Source organism: Marmota monax, unplaced genomic scaffold, assembly GCF_021218885.2.
Source record: "Marmota monax isolate L192 unplaced genomic scaffold, Marmota_monax_Labrador192_F-V1.1 WCK01_AAM20220418_F8-fsc00167, whole genome shotgun sequence".
In the NCBI taxonomy this organism is placed as follows: Eukaryota; Metazoa; Chordata; class Mammalia; order Rodentia; family Sciuridae; genus Marmota; species Marmota monax.
In genome coordinates, this window is record NW_026694116.1 from 1,389,597 (window position 1) to 1,411,769 (window position 22,173).

A 22,173-nucleotide genomic window follows, 5' to 3' on the forward strand; every position below is an offset into this window, starting at 1 on the left:
CACAGGGGGACCCCACTGGGGAGGTGGCCTGAGCACCCTGTGCCTGCAGCCCCCTGTATGACCAGTACTGCAAGGACCACTTCAGCGACGGGCACTGCGACCAGGGCTGCAACAGCGCCGAGTGCGAGTGGGATGGGCTGGACTGCGCGGAGCACGTCCCCGAGCGGCTGGCCGCCGGCACACTGGTGCTGGTGGTGCTGCTGCCGCCCCAGCAACTGCGCAACCACTCTCTGCACTTCCTGCGGGAGCTCAGCCGTGTGCTGCACACCAACGTGGTCTTCAAGAGGGATGCGCAGGGCCACCAGATGATCTTCCCCTACTACGGCCACGAGGAGGAGCTGCGCAAACACCCCATCAAGCGTGCCGCGGGCTGGGCGGCACCTGGTTCCCTGCTTGGCCAGGCCACTGCCTCCCTGCTCCCCGGCAGCAGCAGGCGCCAGCGCAGGGAGCTGGACCCCATGGACATCCGGGGGTGAGTGAGCCCTGGTCCACGTGGTCTGTTCCCTAGTACCTCCCTGTCCTCCATCCAGTTCCACCTGCTCGCATCAGCTGCCCGGGGCAGGCAGTACCACCCCCTTGGTGATAAAAGTGGGCGGGCCTGAGTGTCTAGGGCCTGTGCAGCCAGGGAGCAGAGGTGGCGTGACTGACAAGGCCCTTGCCTCTATGGCCACATCTCCCCCAGCACCCCCACCCTCCCTGGTGCCTTCAGCTTCACGCCTTTGCCCAGATGGTGGGCCTGGGGTTCAGATGTGCACCAGGATTGGGGACTGAGCTGACTGAAGCTCCAGGGTTCCCCGGGGGGCTGGCACACCTACGCTGGACAAGACCCAGATGTCACTGGGGCCCTTTTTCTAGCCTGAAAAGAGTCAGGGCTGGCAGCTTGGGCAGGCGTGCTGTGACTGGGCCCTGAAGGCTGAGGAGCTGAGCACTATGGGAGGGCATAGGCTTGTGGACACTGCAGCCACCTTGGGGCTCCAGAAGCACTAGCTGAGCAAGTCCATCACCCACGTCCTACGCCTAGGGGTCCCACTCTCCTGCCATCATCTCCTGCTTGACCCTGGACCAGGGCGGTGGCACCTTGGTGTGCCCAACCCCAAGCTTCATGGTCCTTTTGCTGGTGGGAGACAGCCAGGAAGGCCAGACGCACATCACACAGAGGCCTGTTAGGGTCCTAGTGTCCAGGCTGGGCGTGGCCCTGCCCTTGTCAGGTTCTGAACCCGCCCCCCTGCCCCCCACTCCGCATCCCTGTACTCTGCAGTGCCTGGACGCAGCTCCTAGGAGGGGCGTGGACTCCTGAATAAGGGAATTGGGTGCTCATGGCACAGAGGGAGCCCCAGGGGCGGTGGGGGCGCTGGGAGAGTGCACTGAGGGGCTCCGTAATGAGTGCCTGTGTGTGCCTGTGTCCTGTATGGGGTCACTGGACGGGCTGCTCACTTCCGGGTTGCTGCTGTCAGACTGCCCCTTCTGTCAGGATGGCAGTGAGGGGCCAGGGCTGACCCTGGGCAGTGTGCTGGGTGGGCGCTGGTGGCGGGTTCTGGTCCCAGCCTGGCGGTGTGTCCCAGGTCTATCGTCTACCTGGAGATCGACAACCGGCAGTGCATGCAGTCCTCCTCCCAGTGCTTCCAGAGTGCCACCGATGTGGCTGCCTTCCTGGGGGCGCTGGCCTCACTGGGCAGCCTCAATATCCCCTACAAGATCGATGCGGTGCAGAGTGAGTGCGGCCCCCGCCCAAGCCAACGGGAACAGGTTGCCTACTGGGGAGGGTCCCCTGGGAGAAGCCAGAGCTGCCCATCCCCCTGTCCCCCACCCTAGTGGCCTGCTCCCCATGCCACCCATGGGCGTGTCCTGCCATCTGAAGTGCAGGAGAGAATTCTCTGGATGGCCCGCCTTCCCTACCCTTGGCGACAGCTGTTGGAGGAGCTGCCAGGGGACGAGCCAACCCAGTGGAAAGTGGGAGCCTTTCTCTCCCCACCCCTCCTCCTGTTTTTTCTTTGTTGGGTATTATTTCAAAATCATTACAGCTTTTTTTTTTTTAAAGAGAGAGAGAGGGAGCGAGTGAAGAATTGATCAGTGTCATGTGAAGTGTTGAAGTTTGTATCTTGAAAATCCCCCTAAATCCTTTGTCTTAACAGCTCAATGCGAGTGCGGCGATTTGAAGTTGGTTAATCCTTCTCCCTGAAAGGGGAAAAAGTGAAAGCCGTCTCCAGACGGAGTCGGCTGGTGCAGGAGAGAATTTAGCAATAGTTTGCAATTCTGATTAATCGCGTAGAAAATGACCTTATTTTGGGGGGCGGGATGGTGGAGAGCAGGTGAGCAGGCTCCCGGCCACTGGCCCACTGCATAGCCACGCTGACGTCCGGGCGCCTGCCCGCGGCCCCTGCCCGCAGGTGAGACTGTGGAGCCGCCGCCGCCTGCTCAGCTGCACCTCATGTATGTGGCCGCGGCTGCCTTCGTGCTGCTCTTCTTCGTGGGCTGCGGGGTCCTGCTGTCCCGCAAGCGCCGGCGGCAGCATGGCCAGCTCTGGTTCCCCGAGGGCTTCAAGGTGTCCGAGGCCAGCAAGAAGAAGCGGCGGGAGCCCCTTGGCGAGGACTCCGTGGGCCTCAAGTGAGTGGAGGCAGCCTGCCTCTGGGGGTGGGCAGACAGGCGTCCTCTGGGGGCTCTGCTTGAGCCATGGCCGCAGGCGGCTCCCTGGGAGCCCGCTCAGTCTCGCCTTCCACCCCACCCAGGCCTCTGAAGAACGCCTCGGACGGCGCCCTCATGGACGAGAGCCAGAACGAGTGGGGGGATGAGGGCCTGGAGACCAAGAAGTTCCGGGTGAGTCCAGTGGGTCCAGGCCTCCCCGGTGGCTGGCTAACTCTAGGGCCCACCTGAGGGTGTGGCTCTCTGCTCCTCCTCAACTTAGTTCGAGGAACCTGTGGTTCTTCCTGACCTGGATGACCAGACAGACCACCGACAGTGGACCCAGCAGCACCTGGATGCTGCAGACCTACGCATGTCCGCCATGGCACCCACACCACCCCAGGGAGAGGTCGATGCCGACTGCATGGATGTCAATGTCCGTGGGCCCGGTAAGGCCACCTGAGCCCTGGCCCTGGGGCTAGGTGTGGGATGTGGGAGATGGAGCTCCAACCAGGGCCCCCCGCAGCCTGCCGGCCCGCCCTCAGCCACTGCTCCCCTCCCAGCGCACACGCTGGGAGGCCATGGGAGGGTGGGATCCTTCCTTGAACCGGCCACCCTGAGCCCTCCCAACCATTGCTTCCTGTGAGACATCCAGAGTCCAGGTTCTAACTGCAGACTTGTCTTTTTCCGGGGGGTTTGGTGAGGGGTCTTGGACAGGTCAGGGAGCAGCACCGTGTCCCCACTGTTTACCAGCAAGTTGGCAGTGGGGCTTGCGCTGTGTCCTTAAGGAGCACAGGGTAGCTTCTGCAGTGCCCTGGCTGCCCCCGTGGCATGGCTGTGTGTGCAGGGCCATGGTGCACTGGTCAGCATGTCCACAAGGCTGCCCCTTGAACTCGGGGCTGAGGCTGGCCATGCAGGACTGAACCCCGGCCCTCTCTGCCCTCAATACAGATGGCTTCACCCCGCTCATGATCGCCTCCTGCAGTGGAGGCGGCCTGGAGACAGGCAACAGTGAGGAGGAGGAGGACGCCCCAGCCGTCATCTCCGACTTCATCTACCAGGGCGCCAGCCTGCACAACCAGACCGACCGCACAGGCGAGACTGCCCTGCACCTGGCTGCCCGTTACTCGCGCTCCGATGCTGCCAAGCGCCTGCTGGAGGCCAGTGCAGACGCCAACATCCAGGACAACATGGGGCGCACCCCACTGCATGCGGCTGTTTCTGCTGATGCACAGGGCGTCTTCCAGGTAGGCAGCAGCTGTTCCTGTGCTGCCTCAGGGCTGCCACAGCTAGGCCCAGGGGGCCCTGGGAGCCCTGAGCTGGCTGTAGCTGAAGCAGTCAGCTGGAATCTCCCACAGGCTGTGAGCACCCCAGGAGGCGTGCTCAGGGAGAGCACCAAACCCCACTCTGTCCTCTGTGGGAAGCTGCCAGTGGTGCCCAGCTAGAGGCCTGGGGGCTGCAGGTGTGGAAGGGCCTCCCTACCCCCACCCAAGACAGCCTGGGCTCAGGGTCAGGGTAGGCTCAAGGTCCTAGTCCCAGTGCTGCTGCCCTCCTCACCCTGCCCTTCTCTTACAGCCATGGCCGCAGGCGTAGCCCCTGGTGGTGAGAAGAGAGCTTAGAGGCTATGCTGGCCCAGTTACCCTCTGTCCTTGCCAGGGAGCCTGGGGCAAGGGTGGGTTTAGGGTCTTTTGGGAGCACACCCCCACAGAGGCTTCCTGCAGGCTGCCATCTGCTACCCATCCCCTGGTTGGAACCTGGAGCAACTCAGATGGGGCATAAGCCAGGCATCTTCATGAAACTTGCCGCTCGATGATCTCTTAACTCAAATGAAAATAAGGAACTGAGATTAGCCTTAAGAGGAAAATGGAAGGAAGCCCAGGGGCAGGTCCCGACCATGCCCAGCGTGTGCCTCTCCAAGTGGCCCCTCTGCAGGCAGAGACTGGGACTCTCAGGAGCACTGCTGGGGCCTACGCAGTGGGGCAGGTTGCTTAGCCCTGTCCACTCACCAGTAGATGGGGACCACCCTTCCTGCCTGTGAGTCTGGGCAAGGTGGTGTTTTGAGGGCTGCCCACCCTACCACTGGGGGTCTAGACAAACACAGCCTGGCTCAGTGGTTCTGAATATGGTATAGGATGTGAGCCAGAGTTCATGAACCTCTGCACCCCTGTGGCTGGGCAAGACCAGGACCCCTCTATTTTGGGGCATGGAAGGATTAAACGAGGCTATACATGGTTGTGGTGAGCGCCTGTGTCGCTGAGGGGCTCCGTCTACCTCAAGTACAGCTTCACACTGTCCCATGGTTCTAGGACCATTCAGGTCCAGGGGTGGCCTTGTTGACTCTGGGAGGGTAGCTGGCCCTGGTCTAGGCATCAGTCCCTAGCCAGAGACATCAGGCTCATGTTTGTGATGCCCCTGCTTGAATCCTCCCTTGTGTCCAGATCCTGATCCGGAACCGAGCCACAGACCTGGACGCCCGCATGCATGATGGCACCACTCCCTTGATCCTAGCTGCCCGCCTGGCTGTGGAGGGCATGCTGGAGGATCTCATCAACTCTCACGCGGATGTCAACGCCGTGGATGACCTGGGTAGGCCAGGCTGTAGCCCAGCTGCCTGGACAGGGCAGGGCCGCTGCCTAGGCTGCTCCTGACTCTCTCTGTCTGCTCCCCCAGGCAAGTCGGCCCTGCACTGGGCTGCTGCTGTGAACAACGTGGATGCCGCCATTGTGCTCCTAAAGAATGGGGCCAACAAGGACATGCAGAACAACAAGGTGAGGCGAGAGCTGGTCTCAGGACTGTGGTGGGAACTCCTGGCACAGGCGCACAACCGCCCAGCAGGAGCCAGCACGTGGCTACTCTCCTGACTTCCTCCCAAGTCGGGGTGGAGCTGCAGCAAACTAGGGGGTCCTGCCCTGCATGGGGGAGGTGCTGCTATGAGCCTCTGTCAGCGCTACCTGGGCCTCACCTCTGCTGTCATGGAGGCATGGTGACACCAGTGCAGCTGAGGGGTTGAGGTGGGTGGCTCTGTGCCTGGCCAGGCTTCTAGGTGCAGAGGTGACCCCACCCACTGCCCTGAGACTGGGGAGACGGTGCTGCGCAGGCCTGGCTTTTCCTCTCTGCTGCAGCCCAACTGTCTCCCAGGACTCCTCAGTTGTCTGCTGACTGTGTTTGGGTTCCTCTGGGCCCTTGGGCATAAAGGGCAGAGCCTCTGCCTCCTGTGCCCTGACTCCAGGTGACCCCAGCTACATCTCAAGCCAGGGCCTCTCTTGGGTGAGGGAGTCACAGCAGGCGTCAGGCACCAGGGAATGCTTCAGGCCCAGGTGCTCCCAGTCCAGGGCTGGTAGCATGATCTGGTCTGTCCCATGGGAGGAACAGAACCCCAGAGACTGAGGGACTGGCTGCTGGGCACCAGGCCTTGGGCCCCTTTTCACTCCCTGCACAGCAGCCTCTCAGGCAAATGGCTCATCCACTGGGCAGAGTAGGCTAGGAAAGGGCTGAGATGCCAGGGCTGACAGAGGAAGCTCCTTACCTAGGCCACGGATGCACTTCAGGGACCCCAAGCCAATCACTGCAGTATTTCACATCTGCAGATTTAAAGGAGGGAGACCGGGCCCACAGTTTATTAGATTTTTAGTGGGGTTGTGACCCCACTGTGCAGATGAAGGCCTACATACTTAGGAGTAGAGGACCCCACAGACCCTCTCTGGGTGGATGCCAGATGACATGTCATCTAAGGTTTTAGAAAAGAATCAGTGTGGGGAGCCACTCTGAATGACCCACGACTTCCATCCTGAAGCAAGAGGCTCTGGCTGATCACTACATTTTGTGGTGACTTGGGCGTTATCCCAGCCCAGGAAGTAGAAGGCGTGTCTTCAGGAGCTACGCTCACCTATTCCTTTCTGATACTACCCCTTTGTCCTGTTTGGGATAGAATGTTCCATGGAAATGCCCTTTGTGTGTCCCCTTCTCTTGCTCTGCCTTTGGGTGGGCCTCCCTGGATGTCAGTCAGCCTGCTGACAGCAGACACAAAGCCCCCTGACACCTGACCCCTTGCCTCATTTGAATGGCTTCTCCCCAATAAAAGGGTCAGCAATGAGGGCAGGTCATGGTATGGTGCTGGCAGGAGTGGGGTCTGCATGGGCTCCCAACCCCTGGGATGTGCAGGTGGCCATCCACATCAGCCAGCCCCTCACCTGCCTTCTGCATGTCCCCAGGAAGAGACGCCTTTGTTCCTGGCCGCCCGGGAGGGCAGCTATGAGACCGCCAAGGTGCTGCTGGACCACTTTGCTAACCGGGACATCACCGACCACATGGACCGCCTGCCTCGGGACATCGCACAGGAGCGCATGCACCATGACATCGTGCGGCTGCTGGATGAGCACAACCTGGTGCGCAGCCCCCAGCTACACGGGGCCGCCCTGGGCAGCACACCCCGCCTGTCGCCCACCCTCTGCTCGCCCAGTGGCTACCTGGGCAACCTCAAGCCCAGTGTGCAGGGCAAGAAGGCCCGAAAACCTAGCACCAAAGGCCCAGCCTGTGGCAGCAAGGAGGCCAGGGACCTCAAGGCACGCAGGAAGAAGTCCCAGGACGGCAAGGGCTGCCTGCTGGACAGCTCCAGCATGCTGTCGCCAGTGGACTCCCTCGAGTCACCGCATGGCTACCTGTCGGACGTGGCCTCGCCACCCCTCCTGCCCTCCCCCTTCCAGCAATCTCCATCCATGCCGCTTAACCACCTGCCCGGCATGCCTGATGCCCACCTGGGCATCAGCCATCTGAATGTGGCGGCCAAGCCTGAGATGGCAGCGCTGGGTGGGGGCAGCCGGCTGGCCTTTGAGCCTGGCCCCCCACGGCTCTCCCACTTGCCTGTGGCCTCCAGCACTGGCACGATCCTGGGTGCCAGCAGCACAGGGGCTGTGAATTTCACTGTGGGCGGGGCTGCAGGCTTGAATGGCCAATGTGAGTGGCTCTCCCGGCTGCAGAGTGGCATGGTGCCCAGCCAGTACAACCCGCTGAGAGGGGCGGTGGCACCCAGCACGCTGAGCACACAGGCCCCCGCTCTCCAGCACACCATGATGGGCTCACTGCCCGGCAGTCTCTCTGCCAGCGCACTGTCCCAGATGATGAGCTATCAGGGCCTGCCCAGTGCACGGCATGCCACCCAGCCTCACCTGGTGCAGCCCCAGCAGGTGCCGCAGCAAAACTTGCAGATGCAGCAACAGAACCTGCAGATGCCAGACATGCAGCAACCCCAGAGCCTGCAGCCACCTGCGCAGCCACACCTGGGTGTGGGCACAGCAGCCAGTGGCCAGCTGGGTCGGAGCCTCCTGGGAGGGGAGCCGAGCCAGGATGTGCAGCCATTGGGCCCCGGCAACCTGACGGTGCACACCATCCTGCCCCAGGAGAGCCAGGCCTTGCCCACCTCACTGCCATCCTCACTGGTCCCGCCCATGACCACTACCCAGTTCCTGACCCCACCCTCCCAGCACAGCTACTCCTCCTCGCCTGTGGACAATACCCCCAGCCACCAGCTGCAGGTGCCCGAGCATCCCTTCCTCACCCCGTCCCCAGAGTCCCCCGATCAGTGGTCCAGCTCGTCGCCACATTCCAACATCTCTGATTGGTCCGAGGGCATCTCCAGCCCGCCCACCACCATGCAATCCCAGGTCACCCACATTCCAGAGGCGTTCAAGTAAACAGCCGCGCCCACGGGACCCCAGCTTCCTTTCCCAAGCCCTGCCGGGTGTGTCCAGTGCTCCAGGATGCTGGGGCCAACCAAAGGAGCCTTTAAAAAAAAAATGTTTTTATACAAAATAAGAACAAGAATTTCATTTTTTTTAGTATTTATTTATGTACTTTTATTTTACACAGAAACACTGCCTTTTTATTTATATGTACTGTTTTCTATGGCACCAGGTAAAAACTTTTGTGTTCCAAGGAAATAAACTAGTTCTTAGAGACATGATTTTCCTACTTAGGGTAAAGATCCTTACATGTTTATAAAATATAAGCAAAGATTCATGATTTATAAGTGCCATTTATTTATTGATTTCTTTTCAAATTCCAAAAAGAATGCTGGAGCAAGGAGGTTTGAACTGCGCTGTCCAGAGTCCTCAGGGTACCCGGCCTTTCCTAGGGGCCCACCAGCCCTGCCCTCCCCCTCCCAGTGTCCCCTGTGTCTGGTGAGAAATTGGGTCTAGAGGGAACTAAGGCAGGACCTTGGCGCCTTGGGCATGTGGGCTAATCTGTATCTGAAACAAGAAACTTAAGTAAATGATGTGGTCCACTGTCTTGGTATTTTTAGTGATGGGTCTAAACACGCTTTGAAAGCTGTGGTCCCGGGAATCTTCCATGGTATCAGTCGTGAATCTTTGTTCAGGGTCAGTGTTCCTAGTAGTCACTGGTCTTGCAAGTTCCCATTCCCACCAGCCCCTTCCTGACATTGAGGTGTCACATGGAGCAGCCGTCCACCTGTGGAGCGTGGTGCCCACTGGAGGCCACGTGGAGGGGTCCTACCCTCTTCTGGGGAAGGACACTGCATGGGCCATCCTGATAGGGCCCCAGTCCCTTACCTTGAGCAGCATGATCCACTTTCAGCAGAGGACAGACTCCACTGCTGAAGGCTCCCGTGTCTGGAGACTTCCAGAGGGCTGGTGTCCACCAGTTCTCTTCCAGCATCCCTGTCTGCCAGGGGTAGGCAATCTGTGTCCAGCCCTGGGGGTGTCTGGAGGGCCAGGTAGAGCCTGCTCTGGGGCACTCCCCCGGTTCAGGGGGACGTTGTCCAGGGGAGCAGCAGATCCTTACAGTATGGAGTATACGCCTGTGGCAGAGTAATGTCTGTAAATATGTTTTTAAAGATGGATTTTGTTTAAAAAATCTAATGGAACAAGTCTGTTTTGTGTCAGATGATGAGGGATGTCAGAATGTGGCCCAGGCCACATGACCTGCAGCTGCCGGAACCGTAGCTCCTAAGAGCACAACCCAGGGATGGCCCTGGGTCGCCCCCAGCCCCTGCCCATTTCCCGAGTGTGTGGGGGCTTGCCCATGGCAGGTGCCTACCTCCTCAGGGCGCTCCTTTGGCTTTTCGGAGGACAGTGTTGTACCATCCGTAGTGGGCATGACCAGACACGCCCTAAGATGTTGATTCTTACTGTTTTATAAAATAGAGTGTAGTTTACAGAAAAAGGAAACTTTGAAAAAGTTATCTACATGCAGAACTGTAGATGATGGAAATTATGTATTTTTTTTCATCTTTTGTTAACCGATTTGCAATAAAAATGATGACCATTAGGTCATCCAGATTTTGCTAAACTTGGTGTCATCTGACTCGCTTTCTTGGGGCTGTCCTGTTTGGAGATAGCCAGGAGTCTTTGGGTCTTTCTGACAGGAGAGTCCAGTCATGGCCCACAGGGGAACTGGGGACCACACCATCTGTAGACCCCATGGGTGTCAGCCCCCGCCGAGGCCAGGTGCTGGTGGAGGTGGGGACCTGGCTGCCAGCAAGGCATAGGTAGCCTGTTGGAGGGAACACCCTGGGCAGGAGTCCCCACCAGCTCTTCCCTCACCTTGTCCATCCTGGGGACAGTCCAGGGAGTCCTGCGGCAGGTAGGGGGGATGTGAGGAGGGGTCTTATGGCCCCAGTGAGGACTGTAGCCCCAAGGAAGACCCATGGAAGCCACAGCATGTCTGCGTGGGCGGTGTGGATATGGCCTGTGAGTCTGGAAAGCCCTGTGGGACCAGAAGGGGTGTGCTGGTGGGCAGTAGGGGCAGCATGTCAGGTACCCAGGGGTGCAGCGCCCAGCACAGTGCAAGCTCCCTTCTGCCCTTATTTATTGATTTCTTTTCAAATTCCAGAAAGAATGCTGGAGAAGGGAAGGTTAAACTGCACTGGCCCACACCTTGAGGGAGTCACAGACCAAAGCTACGTTCCCTCTTAGACTGCCAAGTGCTGCCCATCCTGGGCCTGGCTCTCAGAGAACAAGCGTGAGCCCAAGGTTTCCCCACCATGTTGGGATGCCCTGTCCCTTCTGGGCACTGTGCTGCCCACCAGAAGAGTGAGAGTGGGAGGTTCTTGGAAGGGGTGCCACATTCAGAATTGTGGCAAGTGGTCTGATTCTCATTTTCCAGAGGGAGGACTCAGCCTGAACTCTGCCCAAAGAATTCCCAGGACCCAGACCCAGAAATTCCACTTCTTGGCGTGTGCTCTCTGCAGCTGTGTCCACACCAGCGCAGACAGCTAGGTGTCTAGTGTCAGTTAAGGGATGCAAACAGCATGTAGTCTGTCCTTGCTGTGCTGGGAAATCCTAGGTGTCAATTTGGCTGGGCCATTTGGCATACATTCCAAGTGTGTCCCTGAAGGTATGTCTGAGGGTGACTGATGTTTACATTTGTAGAGGAGGAAAAACAGGGCCCTCCCCAATGTGGGTGGGCTTCATCCAATCAGCTAAAGGCATGAGTAGATCAAAGGCAGAGTAAGAAGCTCAGCACCAGCTGCTGAGCCACACCGCTTTCTTCCCACAGACTCCAGACTCCTGCCAGCTTTGGACTGAAAGCCATCGCAGCACCTTTCCCAGGCCTCTGACTTGCTGAGGACAGCTCTTGGGACTTGTCAGCATGCATCAGTTCCTATGAGCAATCTCTTTCCCTCTGTGTGTACATCCCATGGGTCTGTTCTCTGGACAACCAAACCAATAAAAATACAGTGGAATATCATCTAACCATAGAAAGGGACGGAGCTCTGACACCTGCTACAACATGGATGAAACCTGAGACACTGTGGCTAGTGAAGGGAGCTGTGACAAAGACCACCTGATGGGGGGCAGCTCCCACGGTGGAGGAGCGGGAGGGACTGCTTGATAGCTCTTGTCTGGCTTTGGGGTGACAGGAGGCTGCGGTGGAGGGGGTGGTACAGCGCCTCGACTGCGCAGCACGGTTCACCTTACGTTCTGTGGGTCTCCCCACAAAACAATATTTTTTTACTCATTTTTGTAGCACAAGGCAGTGAATCCAGGGGTGCTCTACCACTGAGCCACAACTCTAGCCCTTTTTCTTTTTTATGTTGAGACAGTCTGACTAAGCTGTTGACTTGAGCCTGTGATCCTCCTGCCTCAGCTTCCTGAGCAGTTGAGATCACAGGGTGGACACCATGCCTGGCACAATACATTGTTCCCAAAAGAGAGCAGCCTCCAGCAGTGTATGCGCTCCATGAAGTTTGTCCCATGGATGCAAGGACAGGCCTCAGGGGCCCTGCTGCTCTTAAGAACCTGTCTGCTCCCAAAGTCATCAGAGCTCCTGGCGAATGGAGGACCTGGAGAGGAGAGAGACGAGGTCTCTAAGCCGGGGCTTCTGGCATTAGGATGGGCATGCTAGCCATCAGGCCTTGCCCATCTCCTAGCAGAAATATCACAAGGACTAAACCCAGAGTACATGAGGATGCATGGGGACAAGCTGCTTGAAGAAGCAGCCCCAGGCACTGTCCCCTTCTCTCCTGGGGGAGGCCATACCACAGGGGCCTGGCAACTTGCACTCTGAACACGTCAACCCAAGTTGCCCACCCGCCTCCGTGGGCCTCCTCCCTCATGACTGCTGTGCACTTCCGGGGGTCCCACCCCCTTGAGGGAGAGGGGCTTCTTCTGGCTGCAGTGGGGCAGGGTGGGCCCAGCGCTCCCAAAGGCTTTGGGCTGCCTAGCCCAGCCTCCTGGAGGTGGCTCTCTGCCTCCCCCTGCTGACAGTCTTGTGTCAGTGCCCTTTGGCATGCAGAGGGAGGTACTGGGACCTTCCATGTGCCATCCCTGAAGCAGTACTATCACCCATTTTAAGGACAAGGAAGCTGAGGCTCAATGGGGTGGGTAACTTGCTCAAGGTCACCCATTCATGTGAGGGCTGTGAGCCTCTGGGGTCTGTGGCAGGGGTCACTCCTCTTGGGCTCAAGGAGCCACGGTGCCTAGCCCAGCTGCTGTATACTGGGCAACTGCTCTCAGGAGAGGGGCTGGCAGGACACTGGGCAAGAGCCAGCCTACAGCTAGGTACAAGGCAGAATTTCAACCCTGTAGCTGCTCCACTGAGGCCCTTTCTCAGATCCTTGGTCCACCAATCCGGGCCTGCATCTTACACTGCCTCCCAGGCTGCAGAAGTCTCTGGCCTTGCTGTTAGTTGTGCTTATCTGCTGGACAGATGCAGTGGCTGAGGGTGCTGTGGATGCTGAGCAAGTTAAGCTGGGTTCCTGTCCAGGGGGTTCATCCAGAGTCGGCTCTTCCCACCTGTCTGCCCCATGCAACTCTTCTGCTCGTCTCAGGCACCCAAGGCTGCCTCCAGGACTCCGGCCTCCCTACATCACTGCAGAGCCTTCTGGAAGGCAAATCAATGATCATGTGTGACTCAGAAGCCCCAGGAAGATTCCAGTTTCCAAATATCCCATGCAAATCTCTTAACAAGACTGCAGAGCCCCACCCCACCAGGCCGCACCTCCTGGCCGTGCGTGAAGAAACAGCTCCACATAGAATGTCACTCCTGCCCCTGCTCCAACAGGTGCTTCACAAGGCCCCCTATGCCACTGGCATATCTGCAGCCACCAAGTGTCTGTGCTGTCCATGCCTCACCTCTCCAGCCAAGCCCAGGCCCAGCAGTGCCTGGCAAGTAGCAAGGGTTCAGTCCAGAAGGAAGTCTCCCCGCTTTTTCCAGACCTGCTGCAGCTGAGAGATGCCAGACAGTTCTCCCTGGTCTCTGCCTGCCCGTACCTTCGCTGTGATTTCTCCTTTGCCACCGTGTGAGGAGAGTTCCAGAAGCCCTTGGAGGCAGCCTAGGACAGGGCATGATCCCCACCTGTTTACAGGTGAGGAAACAGAGACTTGGGAGGCCAGGGAGCCCAAGACTGTACATCTGGGAGATGGCCAAGGGCCTCTGGCTTCTGAAAGCTCACAGTGCCACTGGACACAGCAGCCAGCCATTGCTCAAGCCGTTTTACCTGTGCTCTGCCAGCCAGGGGACGCCCCACAGTGAAGGGCCCACCTCTGCTGGGAGGAGGGGCTGTGGGGCCTGATTCCCAGCATTGGCCAGGCCTCTATGGGTACCCTTTGGCCACAGGTCAGCTCTAGAAAAACCTGCAAGAGCAGATAGTCATGTGATCTTGCTCCATGCCCCCAACAATGACACACAGGGCTCAGATGCTACTGACACTGTGAGAGGAATGCTGACATGGTGGCATCTGTCCAGGGAGACTGAGCCACGCTCTGATGTCCTCATGGCTGTGAATGTGTGGAAAAGGGCAGTAGGCCTGAGGGTCCTTCCATGCTGCCCACCATGGTCCCCAGGACTTTGCCTCACCCTCATGGACCTGTGGCCACCCTCTCCTCACACCTGATCTGGTCACATAATGGCCACCCAGAGCCTACACACTGCAAGGCCCATAAATAGAAGCCACACAACACAACAAAGGTATGACCAACTCCACTTCCTGCCTCCTCCTCCTCCAGAAAGCCCTCCCTGCCAGCCAGACCCACCATGAGGTCCTAATATGCTTTGGACCTGGACCACTCAGTCAGCCCTATCCCCTTCCTCTCTCCTCCAGCTTTCATGTCCAGGACGGGATCTGCACCAGGGGCTAAGTGCAGTGCCAGCTGCAAAGCAGGCCTACTATGAAATCCCCACTCACACTTGAGGCTGACTCTACACCTAGAAGAACTAAAGAGCAGGGGCTCATGGCCAGGGACCACCCACCTTCATGGGACTGCTGCCTCTCCTTCCAGCATCCCCTGGAGGACTGCCCCTGCCTGCCAGTTCCATATGGCAGCTCATTTCTAGGAGGCTACAAGCTCAGGCTGGAGATGCTGAGTAGGGGCCCTCACCCCACCTAACACCTGCAGTCCAGACCAGCACTGTTCAGTAGAAACATAATGCTAGCCACACACAGAATTTCACACTTCTTAGTAGTTATATTTAAAAAGAAAGAAAGAACAATAACAAAAGAAACAGGTAAAATAAATTTTCATATATTAATCCAATATGTCCATATATCATTCAACTGGCAATAGAAAGCAACCAAAGTCTCAAGACACAGGCTCCAGGGCTCTTTAAATGCAACTTAAGCCAATAAAATACTTTGTATTCTTTACAATCTCACGCTCAGCCCAGCTTGGTGTGGATCAGCCACATGTTATCTCACATGTGCACCTCACATTCAGCCTAGCTTGGTGTGGATCAGCCACATGTTAAGTATCCAGCGGCCACCATGCTGAGCAGCACAGCTGGAGGAAGAGGCTGCCCAGGTCAGGATTCTGTGATGACCTTGACACAGCCCTGTGCTGTGTGCTCTGCAGTCAGGAGCCTTCTGCCAGCTGCCATCCAGCCCACATGGGAGACTACAGGAAGATAGAGATGTGTGTCCAACCTCCAAGCATGGAGGAGTGTTGGGAAAGGGGACCAGGGGACACTGCAGACAAGCAGAAGGAGGCCTAACCAGGAGTAGGGATGGCTACCCTGGGCAAGCAGCTCCTTGGCAAGGGCCCCATTTGTTGGCAGCCTGACACTCTATGCCCCATTGGCCCCAGACAGTCCCTGCTCGAGCCTGTTGTCCTGGTATCCCATTTCAGTCCCCAAACTGCCAGGTGCTCACTGCTTCCCCTTATAGAAAATTCCAGTGCTCAGAGAGAATAAGGAAACTGACAAAGGCATAGAGCATCTAGGTGCAGTCTGGGTTGTGACCTCAGGCCCTAGTTCATAGCCCAGAGGCCTGATGGGCTAGTGTAGACACCAGGGTACAGAGAGCCCACTTTGGAAGGAGGAGGGAGAGAGAACAGCCCCAAAGCCCCTGTAAGCTACTAGGTAAGAATCAATACAACTGTCTCTCTTACTAGTCTTTGCCCTGGGGTCTGGGCAGAGCTGAATTCTGCAGTTCATCTCCTTTCTAGGTTAGAGTCACCAGGGTAGGGCACAAGCCTTCTCAAGACACAGGCTCTAGGGCTCTTTAAATGCAACTTAAGCCTGGGATTGTTGGCCTTGTCCCTCCTGTCAGAGTGACACCTCTCTGTCCAGGGGTCTATTGGGACAAAATAGCCACAAAGTGCCTTGCCCACTGGGAAGAAGTGGGTCACAAAGGGGGGTCTGGTCCTCGATGTCTCTGCTAGGGGCCCAGGGCTGTCTACCACGTGTCCCCACATTGTTGAAACAGGCTAGAAACCTGGCCTCTGAAAGGCAAATGTTAGCTTTGCCCAGTGGCTCAGGGTGCCACGTCAGCCGGGCTGAAAATCGCCCCGCACCACCGGAGGCTCTGCCTGCTTGGCTGCTCCTCTGCCAGCGTCACTGCAAACAAGCAGCAGAATCACACTCCCTCCTTCTTCCAGGAGGCCTCTCACCCAGGGGCTTTAGCCGCTGGCTACTGCACCCACCGAGGACAGCTGGGCGGGCGGGCGGACGTGCCATCCTGGTGTTCTCTAAAAGGAGCTGGGGGAATCCTGGGTCCTGTCCTCCAGGGCAGGAGTGCAGGTGAGCGGGCCAGGCCTGGGTGGTACTTGTCCCCCTGTCAAGCCCATAGGGAAAATGAAGGTACAGACCAGAGCCCCCGCCTCTTCCCCGAAATCCTCACCGAGGGCTGGAGCTGGGCACCCGGCAGGCGATGGGAGGAGCCGCCGGGGGGCGGCCCGCTCAGGGACTTCACCGTGCCACCGGCTATCTCGCGTTCTACGAGCCCCCCTGCTAGGCGGCCGGGTTCCGCGCTCCGTCTGGGGGACTGCGACTCAGGGCGCAGAGAGGACCGCGCCTCGCCCGGGAGGAGTCAGGTCGGGGCGGCATGGGAGGACGCTGCAGCCGGGCCGGGCGCCACAAGGCTCCGGGGCCCCCCGGGGGGCTGCTGGCCGAGGGCCGGCGGGCGTCCTACAGCACCGCCAAGAGCGCTAAGGAGGCCCACCTTCACGAGCCGGGTTAGCCCTAAGCAGCCTGGAGCGCAGAACCCGAGCCGAAGCTCCCGCGTCACCAGGCAACCAGCCGCGGCCGGCGCGCGCGCGTGCGCAGTCAGGCTTCCGCGCCTGCCTGGCCACCCGAGCAGGCGGTGTGGCGCACGCGCAATCGTCCCACCGGCTTCCAGCCGAGTCTAACGGAAGAAGGGGAGGGATGCACCAGCGTCGGGGCCCACTCTGGAGCTCCCGGATCCGCGGCGCAGCCGTCCTCGGTGGGTGGAGCTGCTGGCTTCGTTCCTTCTGACTGATTCTCTCTTGGGGTTTTGATTGAAAAATGCTCTTTTCTCAGAGAAATCGAGAAAAAAGTGGATGACAGAGCCGGCGTAACCAGGGAGACGTCCCGGGGCCACCCCAGCGGGTAAGGCCTGGATAGGTGGGCGAGAGGCGGGGCCACGGGCGTGACGAAGGGGTGGGGCGGTAGCGGGAGGGGCGTGGTAAGGGGGTGTGGCGAAGGGAATGGGGCGGGAAGTCCTGGCGCCACGGGGGCGGGGTAAAGGGTGTGGCCAAGAGCGGGATGAAAGAGCGAGGCGGTGAAAGATTGGACGACGATGAGGGGCGGGGCCAAAGGGGCGTGACAAAAGGGAGAGGCAGAGAAAGACGGATGCTGGCAAGGGGCGGGGCCAGGGAGCGGGACGAAGTGATGAAAGACTGGACCCTGGTGTGGGGCGGGGCTGGGGGCGTAACGAAGGATGGGTAGTGAAGGAGCGACGCGCTAGGGGCGGGGCTACGGGGGCATGCCTAGAGGATGAGGCGGTGAGAGACTGGGCGAGCCGAGGGGCGGGGCCTGGGCGGGGCGCGCACTGACGTCGGCGCCGGACACGTCGGCCGGAGCCGGATGTGCCAAGATGGCTGCTGCGGCTTGTGTACCTGCGCTCGTCACCGCCGCTGGGTGGGCTCTGGCCCCCAGCGCCTGAGGGGCCAGCCGCGGCCTCGCGGGTGAGGGCCGAGCGGGCGAGGGGTCTGAAGCCGACCGACAGCGAGACCGCAGCGGGCGGCGAGCGAGCCCCGAACGGGCGGCGCGTCTCCCGGGACTGCGCCGGGGCCAGGGAAGGCTCAAACCCGGGCCGCCGAGTGCCGGGCCGCCGGCGGCTGGGGCGCGTCCCGGGCGCGCCTCTGGGGCTTGTGGCCATCCCGCCGGCCGACGTGGGCCTGAGGAGCCGGAGCCGGCCCGCGTGGACCTGGTGGTGGCGGCTGCCGGGGAGGGCGTGTTGACAGGGCCAGACAGGAACGCCGCGAAAGAAACCCGCAAGTTTTCAGGAGAGCGCGTCTAGGGGATTTCTGTGGCGGCTTGGCGTGACCCTGGCGTTGAGGGCTCTGAACCTGTTTGGTCCTGGTCGGCCCGAATGCTTTTCCTCTGCGATGCTCCTGTGATCCAAGGGCAGCCTTGTTGATTTGTGATTTCCTGGCAGGGTCATCAGGATGTCGCAAGGGAAATCGAGGACTGTGCTTTTTATTAGGGGTTAGAGGAATGTGTATATTACAGTGGCTTGTCCAGATGTATCAAAGCCACTTAGAATCAGTTTTTGCTGCTTCACTTAAAAACGTTTTTAAGTGGCTTATAGATTGGGCATGGACTGCTTTTACTATTTCGGTTCAAATATGTATGGTGCGTTATGTTAGCAAGATAGACAGTAGTGGGATGCAAGAGTCACAGATGGTTGTTCCTTAGTGGTACTTTCTCAAGTTTAGCACAGTGCAGCCTCCCTGCGGTTTTTTCCTCATCCCCCCTAGGGTTTCTGTGCTGGTATCTTGAAAAGACAAGAGGCAAAATGGTGATTCATTCTTGTTCTTGTGACTTGGTAACCCCTCATAGCAGTTACCTCAGTGAATTTCCAGGTCGTCCTGGAAAAAAGTTTTCTAGGAGATATTGTGTACATCTTAATGTGATCCCTTATGTTTCTATAAACATCTTCATGAGTGTCAGTGCCCCTGTGGATTTTTATCACTTTTAGCAGCATTTAGACTCCTCAGCTCCCTCTGACATTGCCTTCTTCAACACCTGAATGTGTTTGGTACCACTTCTAACTTAGAAGAGAAGGAATTTATTGTGTGTGTGTGTCAAGTATCCCTAGTCTGATAAGAGTGCAGTAGAAGGCACGGTGAGGGAGATTGTAGGCAGAGGATAGTTCATTACTTTTCATTGGTGTTCCTTTTGGCTGGAGGCAGTGAGAGGAAAGTGGGTTTCTGTGCTAAGTACTCCAGTCCCACAGCCAGAGACTTATACTGCAAATAGTCTTGCGTAAATATCCCGGTAGCTAGGAGGCAGTTGAGCTAAAGAGCAGGGTTTATGAATAATGCATCTTTGAGAAGATCAGCCATTCTGTCTGAAACAGGTGTCTTTTTGAAAGTTAAAGACTTGCTGAACAGAATAAAAATTTCCATGATCCTGAGATAGATGATAGGCCATTCATTGTTTTACTGTCAATGAGTAGAGAAGATGATTAAAAGAATAATGTTCAAGTCATAAGATTGCTCCCAATGGAATTGCCATATTGCTAAAAAAAAAAAAAAGAAAAGAAAAAAAAAAATCCCAGTTAGGATGCTAGCAGCTGCTCTTTTTAGGTGACTGTTTGCTTATAAAACAGTTGCACATTGAGCAGAATTGAGAAAATAATTGTAAGTTTCTATAAATCGTACAGGTGCAACCTGTACAATTTAGATTCTGGTAAAATTTCCATATTAAACAGTAGTAGAGATTGGGCCGGAATCCACTGTGAGTAGAATCCTATCAGAAAAAAAACCATATTCTCTTATTTTATAAATGAGAGAAACTAGTTTGTTGCAGAAAGAGAAGTGCCACTCCACTGGACACCCAGTCTTTTTTTTTTTTCTTTTTTTTTTTTTTTAATTTTTTATTGTGGGTTGTTCAAAACATTACAAATTTCTTGACATATCATATTCCACACTTTGATTCAAGTGGGTTATGAACTCCCACCTTCACCCCATACACAGATTGCAGATTCACCTCAGTTACACATCCATTGATTTACAAATTGCCATACTAGTGTCTGTTGTGCTCCGCTGCCTTTCCCATCATCCACCCTCCCCCCTCCCCACCTCTCCCCTCCCCTCCCCTCCTCTCTCTCTACCCCCTCCACTGTATAACCCTGAGGGTCTCCTTCCATTACCATGCAATTTCCCTTCTCTCTCCCTTTCCCTCCCACCTCTCATCCCTGTTAAATGTTAATCTTCTCCTGTTCTTCGTCCCTACTCTGTTCTTAGTTACTTTCCTTATATCAAAGAAGACATTTGGCATTTGTTTTTTAGGGATTGGCTAGCTTCACTTAGCATAATCTGCTCTAATGCCATCCATTTCCCTGTAAATTCTATGATTTTGTCATTTTTTAATGCAGAGTAATACTCCATTGTGTATAAATGCCACATTTTTTTTATCCATTCGTCTATTGAAGGGCATCTAGGTTGGTTCCACAGTCTTGCTATTGTGAACTGTGCTGCTATGAACATCGATGTAGCAGTGTCCCTGTAGCATGCTCTTTTTAGGTCTTTAGGGAATAGACCGAGAAGGGGAATAGCTGGGTCAAATGGTGGCTCCATTCCCAGCTTTCCAAGAAATCTCCATACTGCTTTCCAAATTGGCTGCACCAATCTGCAGTCCCACCAGCAATGTACAAGTGTACCCTTTTCCCCACATCCTCGCCAGCACTTGTTGTTGTTTGACTTCCTAATGGCTGCCAATCTTACTGGAGTGAGATGGTATCTTAGGGTGGTTTTGATTTGCATTTCTCTGACAGCTAGAGATGTTGAGCATTTTTTCATGTACTTGTTGATTGACTGTATGTCCTCCTCTGAGAAGTGTCTGTTCAGGTCCTTGGCCCATTTGTTGATTGGGTTGTTTGTTCTCTTATTGTCTAATTTTTTGAGTTCTTTGTATACTCTGGATATTAGGGCTCTATCTGAAGTGTGAGGAGTAAAGATTTGTTCCCAGGATGTAGGCTCCCTATTTACCTCTCTTATTGTTTCTTTTGCTGAGAAAAAACTTTTTAGTTTGAGTAAGTCCCATTTGTTGATTCTAGTTATTAACTTTTGTGCTATGGGGACACCCAGTCTTGTCACAGTAATACCTAATGAATGAATCCTCTAGGCCTCTGCTGTATTTTATTTTATGTATTTATGTTTTTGTTTTTAATTGTGCAAGGGTGGTTCTTGTCCTGCAGGAACTCCTAGAATACCTGTTTATTCTTGCAGCCATTTTAGGAGGGGCTTGGAAGTCTCTTTGTCCTGCCTGTGGGTACAGGAATTGCTGTATACATGGTGGCTCTGTAGCTAGTTGGACAGATGTAGGCGGATGCAGTTCATAGGGAGAAAGAGGGGGAAGGGAGACTTTGTCTCTACTTTGGGTACATCTAAATGATGCTGTAAATGTTCTTTGTTTTATTATCTTTTTAAATAAAAATTGGGGAGGGGGGAAATTGGGTATTGAATCCAGGGGCGCTTAACCACTGAGCTATATCCCCATCCCTTTTTCTTTTTTATTTTGAGACAGGCTCTTGCTAAGTTGCTGAGGCTGACCTCAAACTTGGGATCCTCCTGCCTCAGCCCTCAAGTTGCTGGGATTACAGGTGTGTGCCAAGGTGCCCAAGTCTTCTTTGTTTAAAATGACAGTTTAGGGCTGGGGTTGTGGCTCAGTGGTAGAGCGCTTGCCTAGCACATGTGAGGCACTGGGTTCGATTCTCAGCACCACATATAAGTAAATAAATGAAATAAAGGCCTATCAACAACTAAAAAAGTATTTTAAAAATAAATAAATAAAGGTATTGTGTCCATCTACAACTAAAAATTTTTTTTTTTTTTTTTTTTTTTAATTACAGTTTAGAACCAAGTGAACTCTCTGGTATTATTTCTTATTGAGTCTACTGGAGTTGAGTGTATTTCAAAGTGCTTGTCAGTTGGAAAGGGTCCCTATTGATATAGGAAGCAGAAGCAGTGGGCAGTTATAATAGTTAATCAATTATGCCACTGGTTTTCAAGTGGGATTTTCATTTGTAAATGACTTTGCTTAAAATGCATACATCAGTTTTTTGTTTTTTTTTCTGAGTATCAGAAAGATTTCCAAGGACAAAAACAATGTACATCTGCAAAGACATATGAATTGAACTCTGGAGGCCTCCCAAGATTTCTACTTCCAGTTTAATTTTCTTTTGGATTAGTGAAACAAATATGTTCAGGAGGGTTGTGCTGGGGAGAAAGACTGACACCGGAAAGAACTTTCAAGGTGCCAAATTTGAATCTTTGCTTCAAGAGGACATGTTAGCTATTCAAGATTGCACCTGCTGAATTCGGTTCTAAAACAAATAACGGAAAACAGTATGGTGAGGATTTTACCCTTTTGTTTTCTAGAAGAGTTTCTGCTGTGCTAGCATTTTTTCCTATTGGAAATTTTGTGATCTAGTCATTTGGAAAGTTAGAAAGCTGTAGTAAATTTATCAGCCTGGTTATAACTTCAGTGATTAGAGGCAATGTCATTTCACTGTTACCAAAGGAAAAACCAGGCATTATACAAAAAAACAAGACCTGTATAGGGTGAGAAAAAAGGCATTTAGTAGCTTTTGTAACTGTATTTTATAATGCTTTTTCATTAAAGGAAGCTGAA

The 22,173-nt window shown here is 55.5% G+C and overlaps 2 protein-coding genes and 1 long non-coding RNA gene across 13 annotated transcripts in view; 2 read left to right on the plus strand and 1 right to left on the minus strand.

The window, feature by feature from the left end:
* The window catches only part of Notch1 (notch receptor 1), a 43,711-nt gene extending 33,787 nt beyond the window's left edge, over positions 1-9,924 (plus strand). For both annotated transcript variants that reach the window (XM_046465459.2, XM_046465461.2), the window contains exons 26-34: positions 50-472; positions 1,563-1,711; positions 2,388-2,604; positions 2,727-2,814; positions 2,903-3,068; positions 3,571-3,866; positions 5,058-5,205; positions 5,290-5,387; positions 6,831-9,924. In XM_046465459.2, the coding sequence (XP_046321415.1) occupies positions 50-472; positions 1,563-1,711; positions 2,388-2,604; positions 2,727-2,814; positions 2,903-3,068; positions 3,571-3,866; positions 5,058-5,205; positions 5,290-5,387; positions 6,831-8,309 (3,064 nt within the window). In that variant the 3' untranslated portion in view covers positions 8,310-9,924. The remainder of the gene's footprint in view (positions 1-49; positions 473-1,562; positions 1,712-2,387; positions 2,605-2,726; positions 2,815-2,902; positions 3,069-3,570; positions 3,867-5,057; positions 5,206-5,289; positions 5,388-6,830) is intronic.
* LOC124107448 (uncharacterized) lies at positions 9,887-16,945 on the minus strand. Its single transcript, XR_006856397.2, has 3 exons — positions 16,193-16,945; positions 12,725-12,960; positions 9,887-11,920 (listed from the first exon to the last, which is right to left on the minus strand). It is a non-coding gene; the product is annotated as an uncharacterized LOC124107448 (long non-coding RNA).
* The window catches only part of Sec16a (SEC16 homolog A, endoplasmic reticulum export factor), a 36,410-nt gene continuing 30,161 nt past the window's right edge, over positions 15,925-22,173 (plus strand). For 3 of the 10 annotated variants that reach the window (XM_046465463.2, XM_058585911.1, XM_058585912.1), the window contains exons 1-2: positions 17,382-17,498; positions 21,067-21,142. The gene's annotated coding sequence lies outside the window, so the exon portion shown is untranslated. Of the gene's footprint in view, positions 16,093-16,717; positions 16,921-17,375; positions 17,499-21,066; positions 21,143-21,624; positions 21,893-22,173 lie in introns of those variants that run through there. The other 7 variants (XM_058585910.1, XM_046465466.2, XM_046465465.2 and 4 more) reach the window with 7 other exon arrangements.